This window comes from Vanellus vanellus (genome assembly GCF_965231255.1).
Source record: "Vanellus vanellus genome assembly, chromosome: 2".
Lineage (NCBI taxonomy): Eukaryota > Metazoa > Chordata > Aves > Charadriiformes > Charadriidae > Vanellus > Vanellus vanellus.
The window spans coordinates 115,131,476-115,143,687 of NC_138906.1; the positions used below are offsets into that span (position 1 = coordinate 115,131,476).

At 42.0% G+C, this 12,212-nt stretch overlaps 1 protein-coding gene across 1 annotated transcript in view; it reads right to left on the bottom strand.

Moving 5' to 3' along the window:
- ARHGAP28 (Rho GTPase activating protein 28) overlaps positions 1-12,212 on the bottom strand; it is a gene marked incomplete at both ends in the record, with an annotated part of 72,513 nt that overhangs the window by 15,650 nt on the left and 44,651 nt on the right. The window contains 3 exons of the mRNA XM_082499037.1: positions 2,553-2,710; positions 4,646-4,733; positions 10,371-10,588. Of these exons, the coding sequence (XP_082355163.1) occupies positions 2,553-2,710; positions 4,646-4,733; positions 10,371-10,588 (464 nt within the window). The remainder of the gene's footprint in view (positions 1-2,552; positions 2,711-4,645; positions 4,734-10,370; positions 10,589-12,212) is intronic.

Consider the following 12,212-nt stretch of genomic DNA (forward strand, 5'->3'; position numbering starts at 1 on the left):
CGACCACAATCTTCCCTCCCCAGAACACAGCAATACCACTGCTACTCTTACGCTGAGACTCAATAATGTAATAAAAGCTACACGGAGGATAGTCTTCTGAAGACGCAGAAAATACTAAAGAATATCTATGCATTTTGCTTCCAGTGATGCAAAAAGTCCACAAGCAGTCAAAGCACAATAAGTTGTCTTGAAAATAAGAAAAAAATTACACAGTATACATATATTTTCTGAGGGGAAAGAGAAAAAATACGTTTGCCAAGAAAGAATGACAAACACTCCAAAAACGATTACAAAGGATAGCTACAATGATTTTCCATGGTGGCTGACTGTCTCCTAGGTTCATGATGATATGATGCAGTGCTAACACAAAGTTTGGGGCTGGGCCTCTTTCTTCTGTCCTGTGTCACAATTTTCCAGTGATTTTTCTTACAAACAGTGGAGTCACAATATGCAGCACTGAAGGAGGCTGTGCTATCCTGAAATTAGATTACTAACATTTTGGCTGAGGATCATGTCTGATCTTGTGTGACATGTTGTTTCTATGTGGAACTATAGAGTGTACTAAGATGGGCATGAAATGCTGACTGACTCTTAGTTCTGTAATATCTTCAGCTAAGTCACATTGATCATGGTCCCACATTGGGAAATTGCACTTAACCCTATGCAGACAGTGGTGTTGAGTTCGCTCTTCTGGGAGCTTCAGGGGACATGCCATTTAAGGGTCATCAGGCATTGGAAGGCGTTACCCAGGGCAGTGGTGGAGTCCCCATCCCTGGAGGTATTTAAGGGTCATGTAGATATAGTGCTCGGGGACATGGTTTAGTGGTGGGCTTGTCAGTGTTAGGTTAACTATTGGACTAGACGATCTTACAGGTCTTTTCCAATCTAGGAGATTCTGTGATTCTGTGATTTTATGACATATAATCTCTCTCCGTGCAGCTCAGTATATGCTATCTATGAAGCTGATTATATTAACGGGTCAGACCTGCCCTGGAGAACCTGCTAGCAAGGAAGTATGATGTGTAGGCTTCAGTCTGTCCCTGTTGGCCCACCTTGAGGAAGGAGGGACAATCCTTCAGAGTGTAGGTGACTGGTCGCTCTGTGTAACAGAGCAAGAGGTGATTTTTTGCTGGGACCCATTACAGTCTGACCTGCTACGGGAAAAAAACAAATACCATGAGTGGCAGCATATGAAGTAAGAGAATTGCCAATGTCAACAGCTGCGATTCTTGACTTTATTTAGAAACTCTCTGTTTGTGATGACTTGGCATATTTGTCATGTACTCTTCCAAGCACACAAAATTATGTCCTGTGTGCATGTTCATCTCCAGCACACTACTGGCCTTTTCTAATAATAATGAATTATGTATCCACAGGTCCCTGATATTCAATGTAGCATCTTCTCTTGCCTGTTTGTCACCAGTCTCCCTGCTCTATCAACTGGAAACTGTCTGAGCTGTTGCAGAGAACGATGTGTGTGTGTGTTTCGCAATGAAGGTTGGGGTCCTAGTTTTGCCATTACGAGGAGCAAAGATGAACCTTTGGTTTGCCAAAATCATGATGCAGAGATATCCTTGCTCTCCACAAGACACCAAGTTATCCCCACCACAAAAAGTGCCAGACACACTAAAGCACGGGGATTTCACACCAGTTGTAATCTACTTGGTGTCTTATCCATCCTTTCATTGGGGAAGCTTACTTCTGCATCTCAGGTTCTTCTGTTTTGGTGGTGCCTGAGATGGACAAATGGATAATTCTCAGAGAACTCAATGTCTGTGTGGATAGCAACAATTTCAGATTAGTTCATGACCTCAGGGCATCATAACATTCAGGAAATGCTTCCAAATATTTTACAGTTATTTCATACATTTCACTAAAAAGGTGGTATCTGAAGCATAAACCTAATGCTTCAGTTTTGAGTAATGGAAGTTGTGTGGGCTGATGGAAACAGAAAACTGACTTCCTTGACTTGAAGAAAAAAATTCAGATAATGACGTGACTGCTTAGTGTACGTCTGGTTGGATGATATGATACGATAAACTTTTCTTTAACCATTCATGTAGTATCCCCTATAGTGTCATTGCACTGAATACTGATTGAAGACAATCAGTACTGCTGCAGGACGAAGGTTTGCTTTCCCCCCTTCATGGTGAAGCAATTTTCAATTCCTGTGTTAACAGACAGATAATCTGTGGGGGAATAAAGTAGGAAAGCAGACCAGTGATGAAAACGATTGCTAGTTTTAGTGCCAGTAACTGGTCTTTGTTTCTATGTGAAAAATGTGTGGGTAATGCAATATATGTGGATCAAGTTACACATATTCATCTGCAAGGGGTACAAGTAAAAACTGAGCTTGAATCTCCGGTTAGCTTTGGTGCCTCTCTGGGAGTCAGTCACAAGGGGTCAGGCGGCACAGCGGGCAGCCCCTATGAAGCACGCATAGCAAAGGACAGATAATGTTTCTTAAGGGACTCCGATGTGCTGGGGATATAAAGCAGGGCATTAATGGGTTAAAGAAAACGATTGAGGAAATACATCGAGAACAAACTTACAGGCAAAGCAGAGTCTTCCTTTTTGAACCTCTGGTTTTTCGGCCATTCTTGGGTTTTTGGGAGGACCGTAATGGATTCTGAGAAAGAGACCTCATAGGAGAGCTCTTCAGTTACGGATGGGCTGCCTTTATCTAGCCCGCAGTCTAGGCAGCTGTTTGCTGGAAATAAGGGAAACTATATATGAACGCTGAATGTATGCTTGCATTTAGTACAGAGACATTAAAAAATTGAACTAAGATGACAAAAATCTTGAGAAAGTAATAAAGGAAGTGCTTCAAAAGGAATTTCAGTGTAAACCTCAGCATGTTCCTGTTTTGTCTGGAGGAAATAACCCCTTAGAAATAAAATCCCTATTTTCATTTTAGATTATTTAACTTGTTGCTTTTCGTGAGAAAGATAGTCAAGCTGGAACTTCCTGTTTATCAGCAATTATCAAGTTTTTGTACTCCATCCTTGTCTACCCAGGCCAGCAAACTGCATTAGCACTTGTCTAATGAACAGTTAAAAATAAAAGTTCCTGACAGAAAAAGGCTGTTGACACAGTTTCTCAGGTCACTGTTGACTTATTTACAATCATAAGACACTGTGCATATATTATACATATCATTCTCACAGTTGCTAGTTTAGGTGTGTAGCACCAAAACAGAACTCACTGTACAATCTTCCAGTGTGCAAAACACTGTATCTACTGGAATTTCTGGTAGATATTGTGAAATTACTTATTGCTGTGCTCTAAAATTTAGTCACCTGCTGGAATTAGTGGATGGCAGAGGAAAATTTTTGAAATCAGTACAAGCAAGTACAGAAATATCCTATTGTCATGGAGTTCAAAGTGTGATAAAATGCACGAGTTCCAGTGTTGCCAACTTTCATGACTGATCTTTCACATCTCAGGACAATTCTACGTTTTCCCTTAAGGTCCAGCTCCTAGACACACGCAAGTGGAACAGAATCATAATTTTCATTGGAAGTGAAGTAAAATCTCAGCCCCCCCGGATTGCAGAGAAGAGTTTACTAACATGACTCAAGTGCATTCAAAAGCCCTGGAAATCAGAAAGTGAATTAAAAAGCATTACGTGTTTTATAAGCGTGTGCATGCCCCATGATTTTTGAATCATTGCATTTACAGATACAGGGACTTAAACATTTTTTGCAACGCACTTTGTTTTGCGAGTATGGTTTGAAAAAGCTAAGTGTGTTATTAAGTGGTTTCTGGGTTCTGAACTGTGGCCTTAGATGTTACCTAACGGCCAAGCCATTTAAGATGTTTTCCATCTCTCTTTCCATCCTTGGACCTGGGACCACAGACTGTCCGTGGTACCCTTGGCCATTTGCTTCCCCATCTGTTCTGTTAAAACTGCTTGCAGAGCAGAGGTGTCAGCAGAGCAGCTTTTGCAACCAAGGAAGATGTCTGTGGCCCTATATCCAGAGTTAAACATCTAAGAGACTAGTTTTGAAACTTGGGTATTGATATCCCTTTAGTTAAGCCCTGAACAACAGTGGTGGGAAGAGCTTTCCAAATAAATGATAGACATTTCCGTGGAAGGCTGCTGACAGTTATCCAGACACTGAATAGAGCAGACCTATCATTTTCATTAGCACTGCCAGTCACTGTCAGGGCAAAGTCTTTAAAGGATGTCCAAAATAACACCAGTAGTAGACCGGAATAATAGGGCAGAACCAGAAAAATGATAAATCTCTAAAACTACAATTTCTGCAGTACTGGAGAAGAAATGTGCGGGAAATATGCATCTTCCTTGTCGTGATTTGCAACAAGAAAATATACTGCTGACATGTTTTGGACAAATTCTGCACCGTATTTTTTAGAGGTTATTTTTACATTCCCAGCCTTGCAATGATGAGTACGTTTTAGACACCGGTGCCTCAAGGGCAGCAATCTGTGTCTGTACAACACCACTTAAATGGGAAACTTTGGTTCCTGCATGACAATAAGCTGACAACGATTTTAAGGAAATATATGCAGCATGGCCCCAAAACAAAAGAGGGAACTAACCTCAGAACCACAAAAGGATCTTTCTGTCTATCATTTTTCTAGGAGGAAGTGAACACTGGTTACACGTTGGCATACTCACAGCTAACTGATTTCCAAACTGGCTTCTGCCCAGGAAGCTGGATACCATTAGAAGGAACTGGTGACACTGGAACTGTCTCAAATGTGGGCTGACAGGCAAGGAAAAATGATCAGACTGCAGTGAAGGTAAACGTCTATGGACAGAAACTGCTAAAGTTTAAGCAACACCGTTATCATTCTCAGCTTACACTCTTTTGCCAAGTTTAAACAACCTGTAGCGGTTCACCAGAGCACATTTTTCATAGCCAAGCCTGAAAATTAATCTTCCCCAGGCGGCACAGGCTTGGATCATGTTGAGGTCAGTAATATTGCAGCTCACTGTAGCTAATGAGTCCTGTCCTATATAAAGACTGAAATTTGCTAAGTAAATTGCTGTACATAATTGTACTAAGTGAAAGGTCCTTGTCAAATTGTAATCCATCCTGCTTTTAATCATTTTAGCCACAAATCTTTTTGAGGACTCTCTGACACACATCAAGCATCCGCTGCTCCCACGCACCTGTCAGAAACCAGGCTGTTCAACCCCTTTCAGGATTTGAGCACCAGCAAATTATTAATGGACGGATGTGCTCCCATAGGTTATACACTAACACTTCATCAGTGAACTGAAAAAACAGTTTTTTGGGGAAAAAAAGACCTTTTCTATAGTCAACTTCATTTCTTTCTGCTCCGGAAGTCATTCTGCTCCACGTGAAAGTGGGGGAAGTGCGGGTGGCACAGCAGAGAAGGGGGTCTGAAGCCCGGGGGGTGACTCTCAAGCACTGTCACCTCTTCTTGGCAGCCGAGTTTTGCCCTTGTTCTCAACAGTTTTGGGACTCATCATAAAGGCAAATCTGAGTGTTTGTGTGTATGTGGGGCAATAGCAGCTTGCCTCCACGTTCTTGGGTAAAAAATCCCAAATGTCAGGAATTTAAAAAATACTTTGAAGGGTACTCAGTGAAAATAACTACAGTGCCCCAAACCAGCCTTGTTTTTTTTTGTCTGTCTTTGCATCCTGGTGGGAGCCCTTGGAGCCCCCCTTTCTCAAACCCGCTGCCTCACGCCCATGAGCCTGATGGAGCAGCATCAGGCTGAAACCTGCAGCTGAGGGCCCAGATGAGCCCAGAGCAGCCGCTCTTTAAATTGTTCTTTAAATTGCTAAATCAGCTGTTTATGAACAAGCAGCAATGCTTCGGGGCAGAAATTTTATCTTCCCCATTTGTAGCCAATGCACAGGAGCAGCCTTCAAGCTGCTAAAAAATGGCGGATACTTAAAAGACATGCAGCTCTTCCAATTGGAAGCCTGAAATAATGTTACAATTGTTTTATTCGGTCTTATCCTTTGAGCTATTTGGGTAACAAAGTCAAATGTAACATGAACAAAATCTCTCCTGAGAGAATACATTCAATGGTCTGCAAACTTGAGAGCAAACAGGATTTGAGTCACATGGACTTCCTTTGCCAGAAGACTGTAAGGACCATTGATTTTTTTTTTTTTAAAAGGAGAACTGTAGGATGGTTTTATGATAAAAACCCATAACACTTAAACAAAAGGTTTTAGGACATAAAAAAGTGCGATAAATTTGAGGTGGGAATGTGGAAGTGAAGGGGACAGTTAAACTTGCCTCAGCAATTTGGGAAAATCAAACATAAAAGTAGCGGTTCTGCTGGTTAAGATCCAGATGGAGAAATTAACAGTAAACATTAGCAACTGGCTTTCACTGCTCAAAATGTCTGACCCCACGTACAGCATAGATTTACAGTGAATCAAGTTTACTAAGAAAAAAAAATAAATCCTTCCAGCCTTGTTACACAGGTGAAGTCAATAGTGAAGCAGCTGCGGCAATCCGTTTTGGCTGAGCACTGCGGAGCTGGTGGAGGGGAGCTGACAGCACAGCTCTGCCTCGCACCCAGCACTGCTCCCAAGAGCCTGCAGGCTGCTCTAGCCTGTGGCGATTAAATATCATGAACCACGTACAATATCAGGGGTAGCTAAAAACATCGTATTCTTGGTCTCATTTCCCAGCCTTCACAGGGAGAGTGTATAAAGAAGTCAAAATCTTTGCCCCTTTTGTGAAAATTTCATTCGAACAGGAGCAACAACCACTCCTACCCCCCTTTTTTAAACCTTAGGATAATGTGGTACAAAGAAAGGGAAGACTGGGAACAAAGTCTTTTTAATGCATGAGTCATCAAGATCCAGATTGTTTCTTTAGTAAAAAAGAAGATCAAAAAACTTTGGAAGCTCATGTCTTAATGAATGTGAAAGGCCAAGAGTCAATTTGGGTTCTTAACTAAGTCAGGACAGCTTTATTCATTTGGCTGGGGCTCCAGCAAAGGCAAGACTTCTCATATCCTGATTTCTGACTGAAATTAGACAGTTCTCATTATCCAATACTAAAAACGAGCCCAGTGTTTGCTGACACAATGTACACAGGAATTTCCAATGGGAAGAGGAAATCAGAAGAGAAAGATGGAGATGAGATGATAGATAGTTCTTTAGTAGTTACTCTCAGTGTAGAAGATGTAAAACCAAATCATTGGAGCACCAAAGCAACCAAATTCTATTGTCGGCCCTGCAGCTAAGGGCAATAAAGACAAAGGAGGATGGTCTTATAGCTCTGGTCAGGATACAAGTTGCCCATGCTTCGGATATATTCATATTTCTGAGCACTATCATCACAAATGCCTTTTCATGCAAATAGCTCTGGGTTAGTTAGTGATTCTTCTTTAATTAGGACATGATTTTCTCATGCATTGCTCAAGTAAAATGCTCCTAAAACTCTTGAAGATTTTTGGCTGATCACACCGTACAGGGTTGGGCTGTTAACGAGCACAATGCTTCGTTTCCTCCCTCCAATAATAAAATCAATGTTTCCCCCCAATTTGTATTCAGCTGTTGATTCTTCTAGGCTTTGAGCACTACCAGAGCCGATAGCTTCTGATGGAAGCAGCGGGGTACCAGCTGTAAGGAAAATCAGGCCACTGTGATTAATAAACCATCCAATTTAAATCTCCGTTGTGTGGCTGTCAGTCGAGCCTGCTGCATGTAGGCCTGTCTGAAGAAGAGCAGAGGCACCTCAGCTGGGGCAGGCTGCTCCACCGAGGAATCACTCTCGGAAGGGGGAGGTACCTCAGGTGCTGCATTTTGTGCCTGGGATCACAGTACCTTTCCAGTGTGGCCAGCAGCAAAACAAAAACCAAACAAAAAGAACAAACCACAACCCCCTCCAAAAAGAGATATGGCCTCATTTCCTTTCATTTCCATCTGCTTGGGCTGTTGAGGGAACACTCCTGCCCTGAGGGGATGGACCTCAAGGCAGGAGGAGGGAAAAGCACCCTTTCCTCTGTGTTGATCCACATAGACACTGGCCCCTGGGCGGTAATAGCAAAACATCTAGCAAGTGGTTTTTTTCTGAACAGAGAAAAGAAACTAGGGCAAATCTATCTTTTTTTTTTTTTCCCTCCTCTCTGGATGACAACTATCTATGCTTCTTCAGTGGTTCACTAAATCTCATCTCAGGTGACCCTAGTGAGATAATCACCTTTTCTGTCATCATTAGCCACAGAAGAGAGTAATCCTTCCTGTGACCCAACCCTCTAGGCTCCTGTAATGCTTAGGTTGTTGGGAAGAAGATGTGAGTCCATCCTCCTAATGGGGAGGATTATAGAGTTAGGTGAAGCAATCACAGTGTTTTTGCTATTTGCAACATGTTTACTTCTTCCATTCCCAACTGAAAAGCAGGATGGGAAAGCAAAGCTCCTGCACCTCATTTCAAGCAGTCTGTTTACCAGCCTCTCTTCAGCAGCTTTGCTGAAAAGATTTGCCCTTCCCCGTTGCTCTTCTTTTTTGGCTGGGTGGTTTTTATTCCAGATCACTTTCCCAAACTGATTAATCGCAAAGATTCACTGATAGCTGTAGCGCCCTGACTGGAGAGGCAGAAGAGCATGAAGGGCTGCTTCAGCTGACACCCCCTTATGAAGGGCTGCTCAGGAAACCCTCAGCTTGGGGCACAACACCCCCCCCCCCCCCCCCCCCCCCCCCCGCAATGCACCTGTCCCTGAGGAGCTGATAATTAGGCCAAACCTTCTAAATCCCATAATAAGCATCAGAGATAGGAGCAATGGTCAATGGGAATGCCCAAAGGGTGTTGGGAAACTTGCAGGCTTTTAGAAATACAATTTGTTTTGCAGTCCTTTGGAGGGAGGTGATGGTGTGTTCTGGAGTTGTATTTGTGTGTCTTTGTTTAACATTTAGATAAGTATCCTGCAGAACTGCATGTTTTTGTGGGAAGAAGAATTAGAAGTCTTAATTACTTTTTCAGTCTTATCTTTCAGACTTTCAAAATGCAGAACTAGTAGGTGAGCTGAATTTCAGAGGAGGTAAAACAGTGATTTGAAGGGCAATGGCTCTGAAGCTTCTGATTCCTTTAGCAAGTGAGAAGAAGAGGTAAAAAATAAGCAGGTCAAAATCAGATCAATAATGTGCCCATCTGAGAGAATAAGTACAACATTTATTTGGCTGATTGAAATGTATTAGGAAAGTTAGGCTTCATTGCAATTTTTTAAAATTTTTAAACATATTAAGGTTTACAGATACTTGAAATGGGAGAAGTGTGCTACTCTAGTAAGAAGTGCCATCAACTTTTTAATGTTCATGCAAACATGCCTAAGGTTTTCTCATGCAAGAAAGTCTGCCCACAGGAAACTACTGGATGCTTCTGGGTGTATTTATGGAATATGTGCAAGAGGTTCAAAAGAGCCCAGATAGTTAAATTTGAGACATGAGTTAACTCCCCAACCATTATGTCTTTGTAATTTTAATATAACTATGCAGTTACAATTTTGTCTCCCAATGTTTTGTTTTAAATTCATCCAGGATGCCAAGCCTTGAGGAGAAGGTAGGACCGATAGTAAAGGACAAAACAATTTCATAATGAAAAAGAGGTTTTTTTGAGCTTTGCAATGGTGAGACCTTTAATAGTAATTTCAAAGGTGAGCTTGTAAGCTTGTTGGAGACTCCCATTTAAGATATTATGAGTGACATATCTAAAGTCATGCATGTTGCTTTGAGCATTGGACTAAACTTACACAGCTGACTGCATTCACCAAAATCAAAACGTGTATGAGCAAGAATTGGTGAGTTCAGATCTATCCTCAAGGAAAAGTGGATGAAACCACCAGTGGCAACGCTCATTTCTGAAGCCATGAAGCAAATGAACAGTTAATAGATTTTCATTTGCTACATAAGTGAAATGTAACTGCCAGTGTACCAGTTGCAATCAGGCTGGCAGGTGTTTAATTGCTTGTGCATATTTGAACTCCAGTTGCTTCATTAGAGAAGTTTTACTTTACCGCTGAGACTGCTGAGTAAATAGCAAGTGTCCCCAGAAGCCAGCGAAAATTTGAATAGCTGCCAAGAGTAACTCACCAGTTTCCAAAAAATAAGGGAGTAAATGTTAGTCTTGATAGGAGATTGCAGGAGGGAGGCTGGCAACAGATACAACATTTTGTTACAGGTTAGTTGCAAAACTGTGCACCATCTATTTTATTTGGTTTCTTCCTTTCCTCTCAAAATGTAGTAAATACAGCATTAAAAGTCTGGACTTAGTGTCAGGAACTGCTACTGGCTCTCTGTACATTGCCAGCAGAAAAGGGTTTCTGTCTGGTAGAAGCTTTGACAAGCTACTTGCAAAATGCATAAAAATTAAGCTCAAAAGGATTGCTTGGGTGCAATGGCTACTTACAGAAGAGTCACTGGTGCCAAAGATGTCTCGCACATCCCGGACTGTGTGCTTGTTCTTCTTCCTCAGGGTCTGAGTGTAGGTGTTGTACCTCTTCTGTACGGCAGCAGCTTGAGTTCGGGTCAGAGTGGACAGCAGGGCTTGGCCGTCCTCCTCTTCAGCTCCCGAGATCAACGTAGACAAACCTACATCTTGCAGCCATTCTGCCTCCAGCTCGCCTTCTGTGGAGGAAGAGACGGTGTTACCGGGCCTGGCACAGGAGGGAGAGGGGGCTGAAGGAAGGGAGGTGGCACGGTGGATTGCTGCCTTAGCCTTTACCTTGAGAAGACTCCACTTCCAATCTCTCTTAGGCCACAAGTGTGAGTTAATTTAGTTTTATCAACATACTGTCAACTTTCAGTTTGGCAGTCTCTGCACAGGAGAGGCTTAGGAGAAGAACAGAAGAGGTATTTTTAACCTGTGCATCAACACACTCGTGTGAAGAAGGCAGTAGAGTGCCAAGCTTGACACAGCAAGGTCGCAAAAAACTAGCCCCTCAGTCATTCGAGTGTAAATCCCCTCGGTTACCATTTATACCACGTTGTACTGGGTGAAGCCATTTTGCATGTGGAAATTAAATTTGTATTCCAATTAAAATAAGCACAAATACTGAAACGGTGTATACAATTGAATAATGTCTTTGCACGCTAAAGATGAGATTTAAGATGCCAAAGTCAGATGGAAATCAGACACCCAGTGAAGATACCACACTGATAGAAGTGGGATGTCCAGTTAGTCCAACAGTCTGTTTTGAACAAGATGATTAAGAGCCAGAGCTGCTCGCTAAAGAGCAAAGGTCAGGTAGGGTAGGTGTCAAAGAGGTCAGGTAGGGGTGGAAGATGCAGAAATAGCTATCCTTGCATGCCAGGTATCATCCTGATTTCTAATAATAATTAAAGACTGGCTAGCACTCTCCACCCCAGAATTTCTTGATATCTTGATTTGTGAGTAATATCTTCTTGAATCTTGTTCAATACCTGCTTCTTAACTGGTTCAACATGGCAACTGGTTCCATAGTGACATTATGCACTGTGTGAAAAAGTATTTTCTTTCCTGGCTAAATCATTTAGCGATTTTAAATTTTGCTGTCGTTGCCTTTTTATTTGTCTGCTTTTTAAAGTAAACAGTTGTAGACTTTTAAAATCTCTCTTCACACAGGAGATTTTGAGGGCCTTCATTTTAGTTCTGTGTAGCTCAGCAATATGCTGCTTGAGACAAGACAATAATTGCATTCCAGCTTTGACTGAAGAAAAGGTATTACAAATAAACATGTCAAACAGGAAATGGATTAATTTGCAGCATGTTCTATAAAACAACTAGTGAATGCACTTATTGTTCTTGTCCCAGCACTGGTCTTAATGGCAGACTGGTATTTCCCCTCTCCCTTTATTGCCTCTTCTTGACACCAGAATGCAGGCAGATTGATAGATACCAGTTTGCTGTGCTTTGGCAGTTAGATACACAAAAAAAGAAAATTACAGGGCTGGACCGTAAGGACAAGTGAAAGCATCTTACACATGTGCCTCCACTGACTTCATTGTTAACTGCCTTGTCTCTTTACAAAGCTCCACAAAAATACCTGCTTCTAAAACCCCTGCTCTGTGTTAGATGGGCTGTGATAGCCCTGTACCCTGTGAAACAGTTTTTCTCCGCTCAGATCTTTTCAGCATCCACAGATAGGATGACAGATTGTTCCTTTCCCTCCTTTGTAAGCTCTGAACCAATGGTTCTTCTGCTGTCCTCACTCTTCTTTCTAACAAGGTCTCATTTCTCTGTGCTGCTGCTCTAGCCACATCCATTCATGTT